The sequence below is a fragment of the Neophocaena asiaeorientalis genome, unplaced genomic scaffold, assembly GCF_003031525.2.
Source record: "Neophocaena asiaeorientalis asiaeorientalis breed wild unplaced genomic scaffold, Neophocaena_asiaeorientalis_V1.1 scaffold504, whole genome shotgun sequence".
NCBI lineage: Eukaryota > Metazoa > Chordata > Mammalia > Artiodactyla > Phocoenidae > Neophocaena > Neophocaena asiaeorientalis.
Genome location: NW_020174438.1, coordinates 2,036,261 through 2,048,352, shown reverse-complemented (window position 1 = coordinate 2,048,352; position 12,092 = coordinate 2,036,261). Strand labels below are relative to the sequence as shown.

Here is a 12,092-nt window from a genome sequence, read left to right as displayed (position 1 = left end):
AATAAAATTGACACAAGACAGATTAATAGGAGAAACAGAAACAAATTTTTAATCCATGGCAATGGAGTTCACACAGAAATGGGACCTAAGAAGTGGCTGAAGCAGGCATCTATTATACTTTTTAGACGAACGATAAATTTGTGAGGAATCACAGGACAAAGAGACATAGGTTTGGGGTGCTTAATTAGTGAAGAATCTAAACAGGGCTTGGGCTTGGAGGAGTAGAATTTTAAAGTAACAAGGTTTGTTTAAAAGGCTTCTCGGCCCTAAATTCTCGATCTCTGGCGATAAGGGTGTCCCTTCTACCTCCAGATGCAGGAAGTATACCTTTCATATGAGAGATTTATTTCCTGCTTTCAGGGAGACCGAGGGGAGGGTCAGAGGGTCCCTCTTCCATTGGTTGTTTCTTAAGTAACTCTAATCCAAAATAAGTATGCCATTGAGGCACATTTTGGAACGGCCTCTGCCCTGGGCCCCAACAGCTGGCTTATCCCCGGAGGATAGGATATCGTTTGAATTTGGAATTTGTTGGGAGGATAAGTTTGCTGGGTTCTAGTTGTTTCTTGGATTTTTTTTAAATTAATTAATTAATTTATTTATTCATTTACTTATTTTTGGCTGGGTTGGGTCTTCGTTGCTGCGCGTGGCCTTTCTCTGGTCGCAGCGAGCGGGGGCTACTCTTTGTTGTGGTGCATGGGCTTCTCATTGCAGTGGCTTCTCTTGTTGCGGAGCACGGGCTCTAGGCGCGCAGGCTTCAGTAGTTGCAGCACGTGGGCTCAGTAATTGTGGCTCGTGGGCTCTAGAGCTCAGGCTCAGGAGTTGTGGCGCATGGGCCTAGTTGCTCCGCAGCATGTGGGATCTTCCCGGACCAGGGCTCGAACCCGTGTCCCCTGCATTGGGAGATGGATTCTTAACCATTGCACCACCAGGGAAGTCCCTGTTTCTTGGATTTTTATATTTATTTGCTTTTAGAAAATATCCTGTAATCAGATAAGAGCTGATTAGGCAAAAATAGTTTGTATGTCTGATACCAGCATTTTTTTCCTCATTTTCTTGCCTTCAGAACTATGTGAAATAGGTTTGCCCTGAGTTTTCAGTTGGGAAAAATGAGTCGAGAGGGTGGATAATGAACTCAGCACGAATCGTAGACTCATTACAGAGTTTGCCTCCTCTGTTGCTGATTTAATGTTAGCATTCTTTCTTTGATATTACCTTTGCTCCACGGGGGTTCAGTGACCATATTTCTTTCTGGGATAATCATAATATCATCAGCTGACAGATAATTATCTTTCACATCAATACCTCCTCCTAGAAAATTCCCAAAGAACAGCTGTGATATGGTTGGATGGCTGTGTAATTATTTTCCATGTTCAAAAGTAACTGCAAAGCAGTTGTAATAGCAAATTGCTTATTTACTGTTAGTTGAGAAGTCTTTTAAAATCTAACCTATTAAATATACACTAATACTTAAATACGAAGTTGTCTCAAACTTTTTTAAGAAAAACAAGATAATTCAAAAACCATCTGTTGCTCTTATCTAAATGAAAGTGCACATAGCTCTCATGACCAGCAATTCCACTCCTAGGAACGCCTAACAGGAGTGCACACATGAGTTCATCAAACGCTTATTCCTGAATGTTCAGAGTAGCGCTCTTCATAATAGGTTCAATTTGGAAACATTGTAAATGTCCATCCCTAGAAGAGATAGGTGGTGGTATAGTCCATTCAGTGGAGTACTCTACAGTGACAAGGATAGATGAACTACACACGACAGCATGGATGGCTCTCACACTGTAATGCTGCCCAAATAGAAATAAACACAGAGGAGTCAGCACTTATGTGATTCCACTCGTGAAACGTTCACAAAACCAGACAAGATTAACGTACAGTATTTTAGGATGAAGGTTACTCTTGTGACATGGGGCGTTTGATTGCACTGAAAGGGAGCATGGATGAGGGGGCTTCTGTTCTGTTTCCTCGTCTGGGTGCTGGTTACATGGGTGTGTTCACTTTATAAAAATTAATCAGTCTGTAAACTTGTGACTTGTACACTTCTCTGAATGTATGTTCTACTTTAATTTTATGTAAAAAAGTTAATCCTAACAACTTTAAAACTCATGCTTTGTTGAGATTGTTTCAGATGGTGGAGTTTCATAATGTGAATTCTTGAATACCTTCATTTTTGATACTTCCTGACATTGTACCTACGGGTCATCCATTCCGAATTAAAACTAATTAAATTATTTAGGGAATTCTAAGGGACAGTGGTGAACCAAAGGTGAGAGGGTGGGCATGGTCTGCCCCAGGTGCAGGCATTAAGGAGGTTCATTGCAGAGAAGTTTATCTGGCAAAACCATCTAAAAATGGTTGTCATTTTTATTACCACACTGTGCCCACAGTTCTAAACAATGCTATCAATAAAATATTCCTCAAAAAGAAAAAATCCTTTGTTGGCCTAAACCTTAAACAACTGGTAAAATTAGCGTTGGGCTTTTATTTCGTATATATATATATTTCATATATATTTTATTTCGTATATATGTATAGACACACACATATATATATGCTTCAAACCAGCACACTTATATTGCTTATCCATTATGTTACTTATTCTTTAATAACACATGTGATTAAAGACTCAGTCTTATATTCTAGAGTAAGTTCTAACAGTTTGGAATCGTTGGAGCTGCAGTCCACACAGTGCTGCTGCTTCTGTGATTTGGAAATGGGCACGGTAGTTATGAAGACGAAAAAGTAGAACTAGAGTTACTTCGTTCTCTGTTACCACTTTCAGAGTTTTTGTGTTTAAAACGGTGAAACAGTGCTGATGATTACTGAAGATAATTTTGTCAAAGGAAGGGGGGGTCTTAAAAATGATCCACTCTAACTGTCAAATCTACTAGGTGTGCCACTGCTATAGCACCAGTATTACTTAAGCGTGGAAACTCATAGAGATGGAAACATAAAAGCTGGAAAATTTTCTGCAATTTTGCTAACATCAAATTATGGTGAATGCCATTATAAACTTGGGTAACATTTTGAATTTGTATGTTTGTATGGATTATTTTGTATATTTCTATGCTTGCTTTAGATTTTAAGACTCGTAGTTTGTTTACATTGTAAATCTTTTGCTTGTCAAAAATACTGCCACTGCATTATGCTAAGTGAGTGAAATAAGTCAGACAAAAAGATAAATACTGTATGATATCGCTTATATGTGGAATCTAAACAATACAACAAACTAGTGAATATAACAAAATATATTATAGAGAACAAACTAGTGGTTACCAGTATGGGGGCGGGGGGGGGCAATATAGGGGTGGCAGAGTGGGAGGTACAAACTATTGGGTATAAGTAAGATAGGCTCGAGGATGTACTGTACAACACAGGAGTGTAGCCAATATTTTGTAATAACTGTAAATGGAATGTAACCCTTAAAATTGTATATAAAAAAATACTGCCACTGAAGTAAATAAAGTGAAAAATGGAGCATTGAAAGAAAAGAAAACATTGTGCCTAGGGAGTTGAGGTGCAATTCTTAAGAAACCTCCCTCCTGGTTAAGTTGATGTAATTTGAAGTTGATAGTTTTTAAAAAGTAACCCAATCCCATGTGCTCTCCTGTTGACTCCCCTGCACATTGCTAATTTCCCCGTGCTCCTTCCCACACTCCAACCCTTACACCACAAACACCAGACTGTTTTTGATTGTTCACCAGTCCTTCACAACAACTTGATTACATCAAAATGAGTTTGTTTAAATTGCAGTATTAGTTAACAGTGTACTTATGGCCCATTAATTCTCATTTTCAAAGCAGGGTATTTTTTAAAATTGAATGTAAACAAAGTAAAAGTAATTTCTAATGGACCTTTCCTGTTCCACTTGACTTATTATTGCACTGTTGTTGGAAGCATTCTAACTATTCATCAGTAGAGCACATGTTAAATTATGGTGCATCTGTATAATGGAATAATATGCAGCCGCCCAAAAGTGTGGCTGTTCAGGTTTTTAAAGGGCTGTTCTTTTAAAAACTGGTATTCTGTATCAGTACTATGTGAATTCTAAGAAGTATTTATTTATTTATAGCCAGGTTTAGAAGAATGCTACAGTTGGTGCAGAAAAGAGGGAATGTGTATGTTTGAATATCTAAATGCTAAATATCTCTAAAAGGACACTTGAGAAATAGATAACACTGCTCATCTAGGGAGGTTGGCAAGTTCAGGGTAGAAATACAACGTACATCCTTTTTACAGTTTGATTTCCTTTTTTTCCTTACCACATGCATATTTTTACTTTTTTTTTAAGTTAAACCTTGTTGGCACAAACTACATCATAATAGTAAGAGCATCAATCCCACAAAGAACATCACTGGTCATCCCACCCCCGCAAAACACCTGAGCCACTTCTCGGAGCTCTGTGTTCTCAGCTGGTGGCAGGACCCGCTCAGAGTTCTGAAAGGCCCTCTCTTAGTTCACAGCAGGTGATACCCGCCCTGGAAGGCTGGATGACAACCCAGTGTCAGAGCTCCTGTGTGCCTAGGATACACTGGTATCTTTCTGTACTGGAGGTTGGAGCCCACGTAGACTCACGGGCCTCTCTTCAGCCTTAAGGAGCTGAGATACAGATCTCAGGGTAAGACCTCCCATCGTTCCCCGCTAAACTGCTCTCTCATGGAGCTAAATGTCAAACCTTTGAGTGTGAGCAAAAGGCACACCTGGGCATTTTTCATTATTTGCAATTTATGCCCCATAAAATTCCAAAAAACAAAATGTGAGGGAGCAATACTAAATTTATGGATAATGTAAAACTGGACAAGTACAAGTAAAAGTAGATTGGAATCCCATAACAGGAGCTGGACACTGGTTGTTAGTAGTTATCAGAAGTACCTAGAATAAGTTAATGACTATAGTTGAACACTTAATTTAACTTTGAATTTCTTGGCACATAAGAAAAGGGAATATAAAGTATATTGTCCTTTTATTTGAAGCCAGCATATCCGAAGTTTTGCCTAAGAAAATGGAGATTTTCCTGATACCCAATTCAAGAGGGAAATTGAAATGCAGATCCTTATTAAAAATATATATAGGCTGACTCAGGTCTTCATGGCGGTTAGTACCTGTCAAGGTATTAAAATTAGCTAGCCAAAACGTGCCACACCTTGCAAGATACAGTCTCGTTGTATGTCAGATCCCCCTCTCTTTCTCTGCAGTCACCCTAGTAGCCCAAGTACCATGCCTCATCTGGAACTTCTTCCAGGCCTCCTGACACACCTCACGTATCCATTCTCACTCTCTTCTCAAGTCTCCGAGCTGTGGTCAGGGGTGCCTTTCTGGATTGCAGATCTGATCCTAAACTGTCACTGGCCCTATCCTATGTACTTAAAACTCATATGTCCCTTGGTTTTAGGATGTAAGACCCTCCCCCGCACCCCTCCACACACCCCCACCTCCCCAGCTACCCTCTCTCCTTGCTCTCTCTGTTCCAGCCTTGTTTCTGGCCGAGCGCCCTTTATACACTCTCTCTTACAGCATGATCCACCGACCCATGCCAGCGCTTCTCTCTTTGGATCTGAGCTGCGTCATCATCAGAAGCTTCCCTGACCCCAAGGGCTCCCTTCGCACTGTGTTCTCATGTCTCTGTGCCCATCTCAGGAGTGCTTATTTCTGTTGCGATGTCCCCACTCCTAAATCTTAAGCTGTGTGGACTCGTTGATCCCCAGCTCCACACCCAGTGCCTAGTGTGCAGGAAAGGGTCAGTAGATATTTGAGGGAAGGGGACTGTCCGTCAGTGATCTAGCCGCTGAAGCAGCCTCCCAGCCTCCCTCTGCAGTGAACATTATACCATGCTGAGACACTTCTCCTTGAAGCTCAGCTCTGATCACCTCACTGCCTTGTGTCAACACTTTCAGTAGGTCCCCATTTCCTGCAGGATACAACCCATACCCCTACTTAGTCCTCCTCTACCTGGGCCCTTGTGGCATTTCCAGACTCATTCCTCCCTGTCTCCTTAGTCCTCACGGTGTAGCTAGAATGAAGCACTCCAGGCTGCTTCTGTGCAAGCGTTCTCTCAGCCCTTCTCCACATGTTCAAATCTTAACCATCCTGAAAGTAAGTACCCTTAATTGAAAATAATGCTTCCATTGTCCAAACTGACTACCTTTGACATGGTACTTACTTTCTATCTAAATTAAAGCTATTTTCTTTACATCCCATATTGGCTTGTAGTCCTGTATTGTTTCTAGCATGAGCCTCACTAAGTAATCATAAATACGTTAAATGAGTGGAAACTTGTATTAATTATTTTGCATCTTTGTAAGCCAGTTTTTAGTAGGAACCATCTCCCCTCCGGGTGCTGTAATTTGTTAATGAGGTATCTGTTTTTACTTATATAACAAATGGCCAGTCAGCTACAGATTCTCCTGTTCTTTTAACTATATCTACAGATTAGTGAATATGAATACAATTCATATACTGCTTTCTGCACATACTTCAGAGACCTCACGAATGTCTTATTACAAGGATATATAGTATTCTATACTGAATACAAGAAGGTAAAATGAAACATACATATAGCATGTCATTATTTCAAGGGAAGACTGCCCAAACTAGCATTCTCTTCAAAAAATAACCGATGAGGCATAGAACTTGTTTCTAGCGGGGCGTCACCTCACCACCTCTCTGAGCCACGCCAGGCCTCTACTGACCTCCAGCCAGCATGGTGGAGGTCTTACCCGGATGGTTACTGCTTTGACTCCTGCAATGAGAGAGTAATCCCCACCTCCATCTCATTTCCAACAGGCGGATTTAAACTGCAGTATTCAAGATGATGCCGGGGCTTTTTACGGCGTGACCAGTCAGTATGAGAGTTCTGAGAATATGACAGTCACCTGTTCCACCAAAGTTTGCTCCTTTGGGAAGCAAGTAGTAGAAAAAGTAGAGGTAAGTTGGCCTCTGTATGCTGGAACCTTCATTCAGGGCGGCCTTTCGCCTTCCTTTAAAACTAAACTGGGGCAGAGGGTTTTATTTTTCTGGTATCTTCTCCTTCCTCTCCCACTCCTACCCCCACAACCCATTACTTCTAAGAAGGCAAAATGATTTGAAAGCAACTGAAAGAAAGAAGGCCAGGAGTAATCCCATGCCAGCCCTCCGACTGTCTGAAGTCAGCCCTGTGCTTGCCAGTGTGTCAGTCCTGCAGGTGGCCTTGGGATGGGGGGATGGAGGGGGTGCTGATATGGAATCTATTAGAGATAGACCCTGCTGCCCAGTAGATGGTACCCCTCCCACCCCAGGTTCCAGGTTCAAGGGCACTTCCAGGCATCTTGATAACAACCAAGGTGGTCCTCAGCTGATTGGCACCTGCCTTCTAAAACCCTGATGCCTTGAGTTTGGTTTTTGCTTTTGCCATTTCCACTCCCTTCATCTTAATTGTTTTAAATATATTTCAGTACATACTGGGACCAAATACCTATTTATGGCCTTTATAGTTCATGCCTCCCTCCCCTTCAAAAAATGGATGTTCATTTTACTGGGGTGGGTTGCTTTTTGTGAATAATGTTTGCAGGTGATTTCATTTAGAGTTGTGCTTTCCATTGTCTTCTACCCATCACCCAATTCATCCATGCTCAGTGAGTGGTGTTTATTCACAGATGTCCAGGACCTCTCAGGTCCAGGAGCCCAACCTGACTTTGTGTTGAGGCGTGAGAGAGAGGATGCATTGGGTGGAGAGAGGGAGCAGGAGATGTTTTTCAAGACTTTGGGCTGAACAAGGCGGATTTGGGATGCTGCAGGCCCTCATAGCTTCCCGAGCTGTGTCAACACTTTCAGTAGGTCCCCATTTCCTGCAGGATACAACCCATACCCCTACTTAGTCCTCCTCTACCTGGGCCCTTGTGGCATTTCCAGACTCATTCCTCCCTGTCTCCTTAGTCCTCACGGTGTAGCTAGAATGAAGCACTCCAGGCTGCTTCTGTGCAAGCGTTCTCTCAGCCCTTCTCCACATGTTCAAATCTTAACCATCCTGAAAGTAAGTACCCTTAATTGAAAATAATGCTTCCATTGTCCAAACTGACTACCTTTGACATGGTACTTACTTTCTATCTAAATTAAAGCTATTTTCTTTACATCCCATATTGGCTTGTAGTCCTGTATTGTTTCTAGCATGAGCCTCACTAAGTAATCATAAATACGTTAAATGAGTGGAAACTTGTATTAATTATTTTGCATCTTTGTAAGCCAGTTTTTAGTAGGAACCATCTCCCCTCCGGGTGCTGTAATTTGTTAATGAGGTATCTGTTTTTACTTATATAACAAATGGCCAGTCAGCTACAGATTCTCCTGTTCTTTTAACTATATCTACAGATTAGTGAATATGAATACAATTCATATACTGCTTTCTGCACATACTTCAGAGACCTCACGAATGTCTTATTACAAGGATATATAGTATTCTATACTGAATACAAGAAGGTAAAATGAAACATACATATAGCATGTCATTATTTCAAGGGAAGACTGCCCAAACTAGCATTCTCTTCAAAAAATAACCGATGAGGCATAGAACTTGTTTCTAGCGGGGCGTCACCTCACCACCTCTCTGAGCCACGCCAGGCCTCTACTGACCTCCAGCCAGCATGGTGGAGGTCTTACCCGGATGGTTACTGCTTTGACTCCTGCAATGAGAGAGTAATCCCCACCTCCATCTCATTTCCAACAGGCGGATTTAAACTGCAGTATTCAAGATGATGCCGGGGCTTTTTACGGCGTGACCAGTCAGTATGAGAGTTCTGAGAATATGACAGTCACCTGTTCCACCAAAGTTTGCTCCTTTGGGAAGCAAGTAGTAGAAAAAGTAGAGGTAAGTTGGCCTCTGTATGCTGGAACCTTCATTCAGGGCGGCCTTTCGCCTTCCTTTAAAACTAAACTGGGGCAGAGGGTTTTATTTTTCTGGTATCTTCTCCTTCCTCTCCCACTCCTACCCCCACAACCCATTACTTCTAAGAAGGCAAAATGATTTGAAAGCAACTGAAAGAAAGAAGGCCAGGAGTAATCCCATGCCAGCCCTCCGACTGTCTGAAGTCAGCCCTGTGCTTGCCAGTGTGTCAGTCCTGCAGGTGGCCTTGGGATGGGGGGATGGAGGGGGTGCTGATATGGAATCTATTAGAGATAGACCCTGCTGCCCAGTAGATGGTACCCCTCCCACCCCAGGTTCCAGGTTCAAGGGCACTTCCAGGCATCTTGATAACAACCAAGGTGGTCCTCAGCTGATTGGCACCTGCCTTCTAAAACCCTGATGCCTTGAGTTTGGTTTTTGCTTTTGCCATTTCCACTCCCTTCATCTTAATTGTTTTAAATATATTTCAGTACATACTGGGACCAAATACCTATTTATGGCCTTTATAGTTCATGCCTCCCTCCCCTTCAAAAAATGGATGTTCATTTTACTGGGGTGGGTTGCTTTTTGTGAATAATGTTTGCAGGTGATTTCATTTAGAGTTGTGCTTTCCATTGTCTTCTACCCATCACCCAATTCATCCATGCTCAGTGAGTGGTGTTTATTCACAGATGTCCAGGACCTCTCAGGTCCAGGAGCCCAACCTGACTTTGTGTTGAGGCGTGAGAGAGAGGATGCATTGGGTGGAGAGAGGGAGCAGGAGATGTTTTTCAAGACTTTGGGCTGAACAAGGCGGATTTGGGATGCTGCAGGCCCTCATAGCTTCCCGAGCACAGGATGGGCATCCTGAGAATGGTGTAAAGGAGGGTTATGCTGGTAGAGGAGGATGTAAGTGAGTTGACTAGATGGTAGCCGTAAACTTAGGTGTCATGAGCTTTACTAAAAGGGTGGTAGTGGGAATTCAGGAAGACATTTTGAATGGTACTTAGAAACTGACTGGATATTAAATATTAAAGAGGAGGAAGAGTCAAAGATCACATGTTTTATGCTTAGGAGGACAGTGTAGCCACCAGCAGAGATAAGTAAATAAGATGTTCAACTGGAAATAGCCAGGGACGAATATAGCTGCAACACTAGGATTTGGGAGACAGGTAAAGACTGAAAATATCAATGGAGAATCCTGAGCATTAAGGATAATCAAAGCTGTGGGAATGGAGAGCTATAGCTGCAGAGAGGGAATAGCAAGGAAAATAGGGATTAAGTTTGGAGAGTGGCAGCCAGACCTAGGGTAGGTGGAAAGGGAGACATGAACAGAGAAGCTGAGGACAAAGAAGGGTGAGGGAGGGGGGAAACCAGCTCAAGGCAGTGTCTGAGAAGTCCAAGGAGAGGGTGGGTGAGAACGTGGCTGTGTAATGAGACACAGCTGGGGGACCTGGAGCCACATGACCTCCATCTCCCCTGAGAAGGAGGAAGCAAAGGTACCTGCTGGTGGTTGGGAGCACGGAAGGTTAGTGTTACTGTTGCTACCAAATGGCCAGGTTGTCAGGGCTTACCTGTAGATGGACTTCCTGCCTGGACAGGTACCTGTGAGAAACAATGAACCAGATAAGTAACTCAGTTTCCCAGATGTCAAACTATTCTTCAGTTCATCCTCAGCTAACATACGCAAATCTCTTTATAAGTTCAGGGAACAGGGAAAGGTTGTCTTCGACTGATGAAATCCCAGGCATTTTCATGGAGAACGTGCTGTGGTGTGGCAGGTGGAGTTTTGTAATTAAGCCTTTAATCTACTTGGAGTATGTTTCTGCATTTGGTGTGAAATGGGAGTCTGCTTGTATTTTCTTCCAAATAGATAGGCATTTGTGTCAAAGTCATTTATTAAATCATTTATTTTCCAACTGAGTGGATCTGTCCCCTTTAAGTTACTGCATATACTGGGTGCTGTTCCTGGAGTCTGTTCTATTCCACCCTCTGTTTATCTCTACATGTCCCAGTATTGTGTTGATTTGATTACAGTGACTTTACAGCATGTTCTGATATCTGCTGGGGCAAGTCAATCTCACTGCTCTTCTTTTTCATATATTTTCTAGGCAGGTAGCCAGCATTTATTCTTCCAAACTATGAGAGCATTTTAAAAATGTAAAGAATGGGCTTCCCTGGTGGCGCAGTGGTTGAGAGTCTGCCTGCCGATGCAGGGGACGCGGGATCGTGCCCCGGTCCGGGAGGATCCCACATGCCGCGGAGCGGCTGGGCCCGTGAGCCATGGCCGGTGAGCCTGCGCGTCCGGAGCCTGTGCTCCGCAGCGGGAGAGGCCACAACAGTGAGAGGCCCGCATACCTCAAAAAATAATAATATAAATAAATAAAAATTAAAACGTAAAGAAAAACAAAAATCTTGTTTGAGCAACCTAATCGTTTTTTGGGGTTTTGTTTTTTGGCCGCGGCGTATAGGATCTTCCCGCACCCCCTGCAGTGGAAGTGTGGAGTCTTAACCACTGGACTGCCAGGGAAGTCCTGAGCAACCTAATTGTAATTGCATTAGATTTAGATATTATTTGGGGACAGATTGATATGTTATTGATATTAAATCTTTCCAATCAAGAACCTATTTGCATTTCTATCTCATTTTATCTATTTTAATAAGATTTTAGTTTTCATAGATAGGATTATCCCTTTCTTGTTAAATATATCTCTAAATATTATATAATTTGTTAATACAATTTTTCCAGTTTCCAGATTTTAATTACTAGAATAGTAGAAAGGTCCTAGTTTTTGCATATCTATATTCTATTTGGCCATCTTACCATATTCTCTTATCTATCTCCAGCGGGTTTTCCCCCTAGATTCATGGGTTTTCTCTGTTGTATTATCTTAGCAGCAGCAAAAAGAGAAGACTTTATTTTATCTCCTCGTTTCCAATGTTCATGCCACTTTTATTATTATTACTATTATTATTTTCTCACCTTCTCTTCATTTGCTAAAACTTCCAACACAGTTGTAAAAAGAAATAAAAGAAATAGTGATGGTGAGTATCCTTATATGGTTACTGATGTCAGTAGAAATAGTTTTGATGTTTTGACGTTTGCGATTAAACTTATTATTGGTTTTTATAAATAGTCTATTTTATATTGAAATTCTTTCTATTCCTATTTTACTTAAATTTTTTTATTAGTAATAGCTGCAATATTTTATCAGATGCCTCTTCA

The 12,092-nt window shown here is 41.8% G+C and overlaps 1 protein-coding gene across 9 annotated transcripts in view; it reads left to right on the top strand.

Annotated features, from left to right (window-relative positions):
• Positions 1-12,092, top strand: part of TEAD1 (TEA domain transcription factor 1) — a 262,390-nt gene that overhangs the window by 235,162 nt on the left and 15,136 nt on the right. For all 9 annotated transcript variants that reach the window (XM_024757060.1, XM_024757061.1, XM_024757059.1 and 6 more), the window contains one exon: positions 6,796-6,936. In XM_024757060.1, coding sequence (XP_024612828.1) covers positions 6,796-6,936 — 141 coding nt within the window. The remainder of the gene's footprint in view (positions 1-6,795; positions 6,937-12,092) is intronic.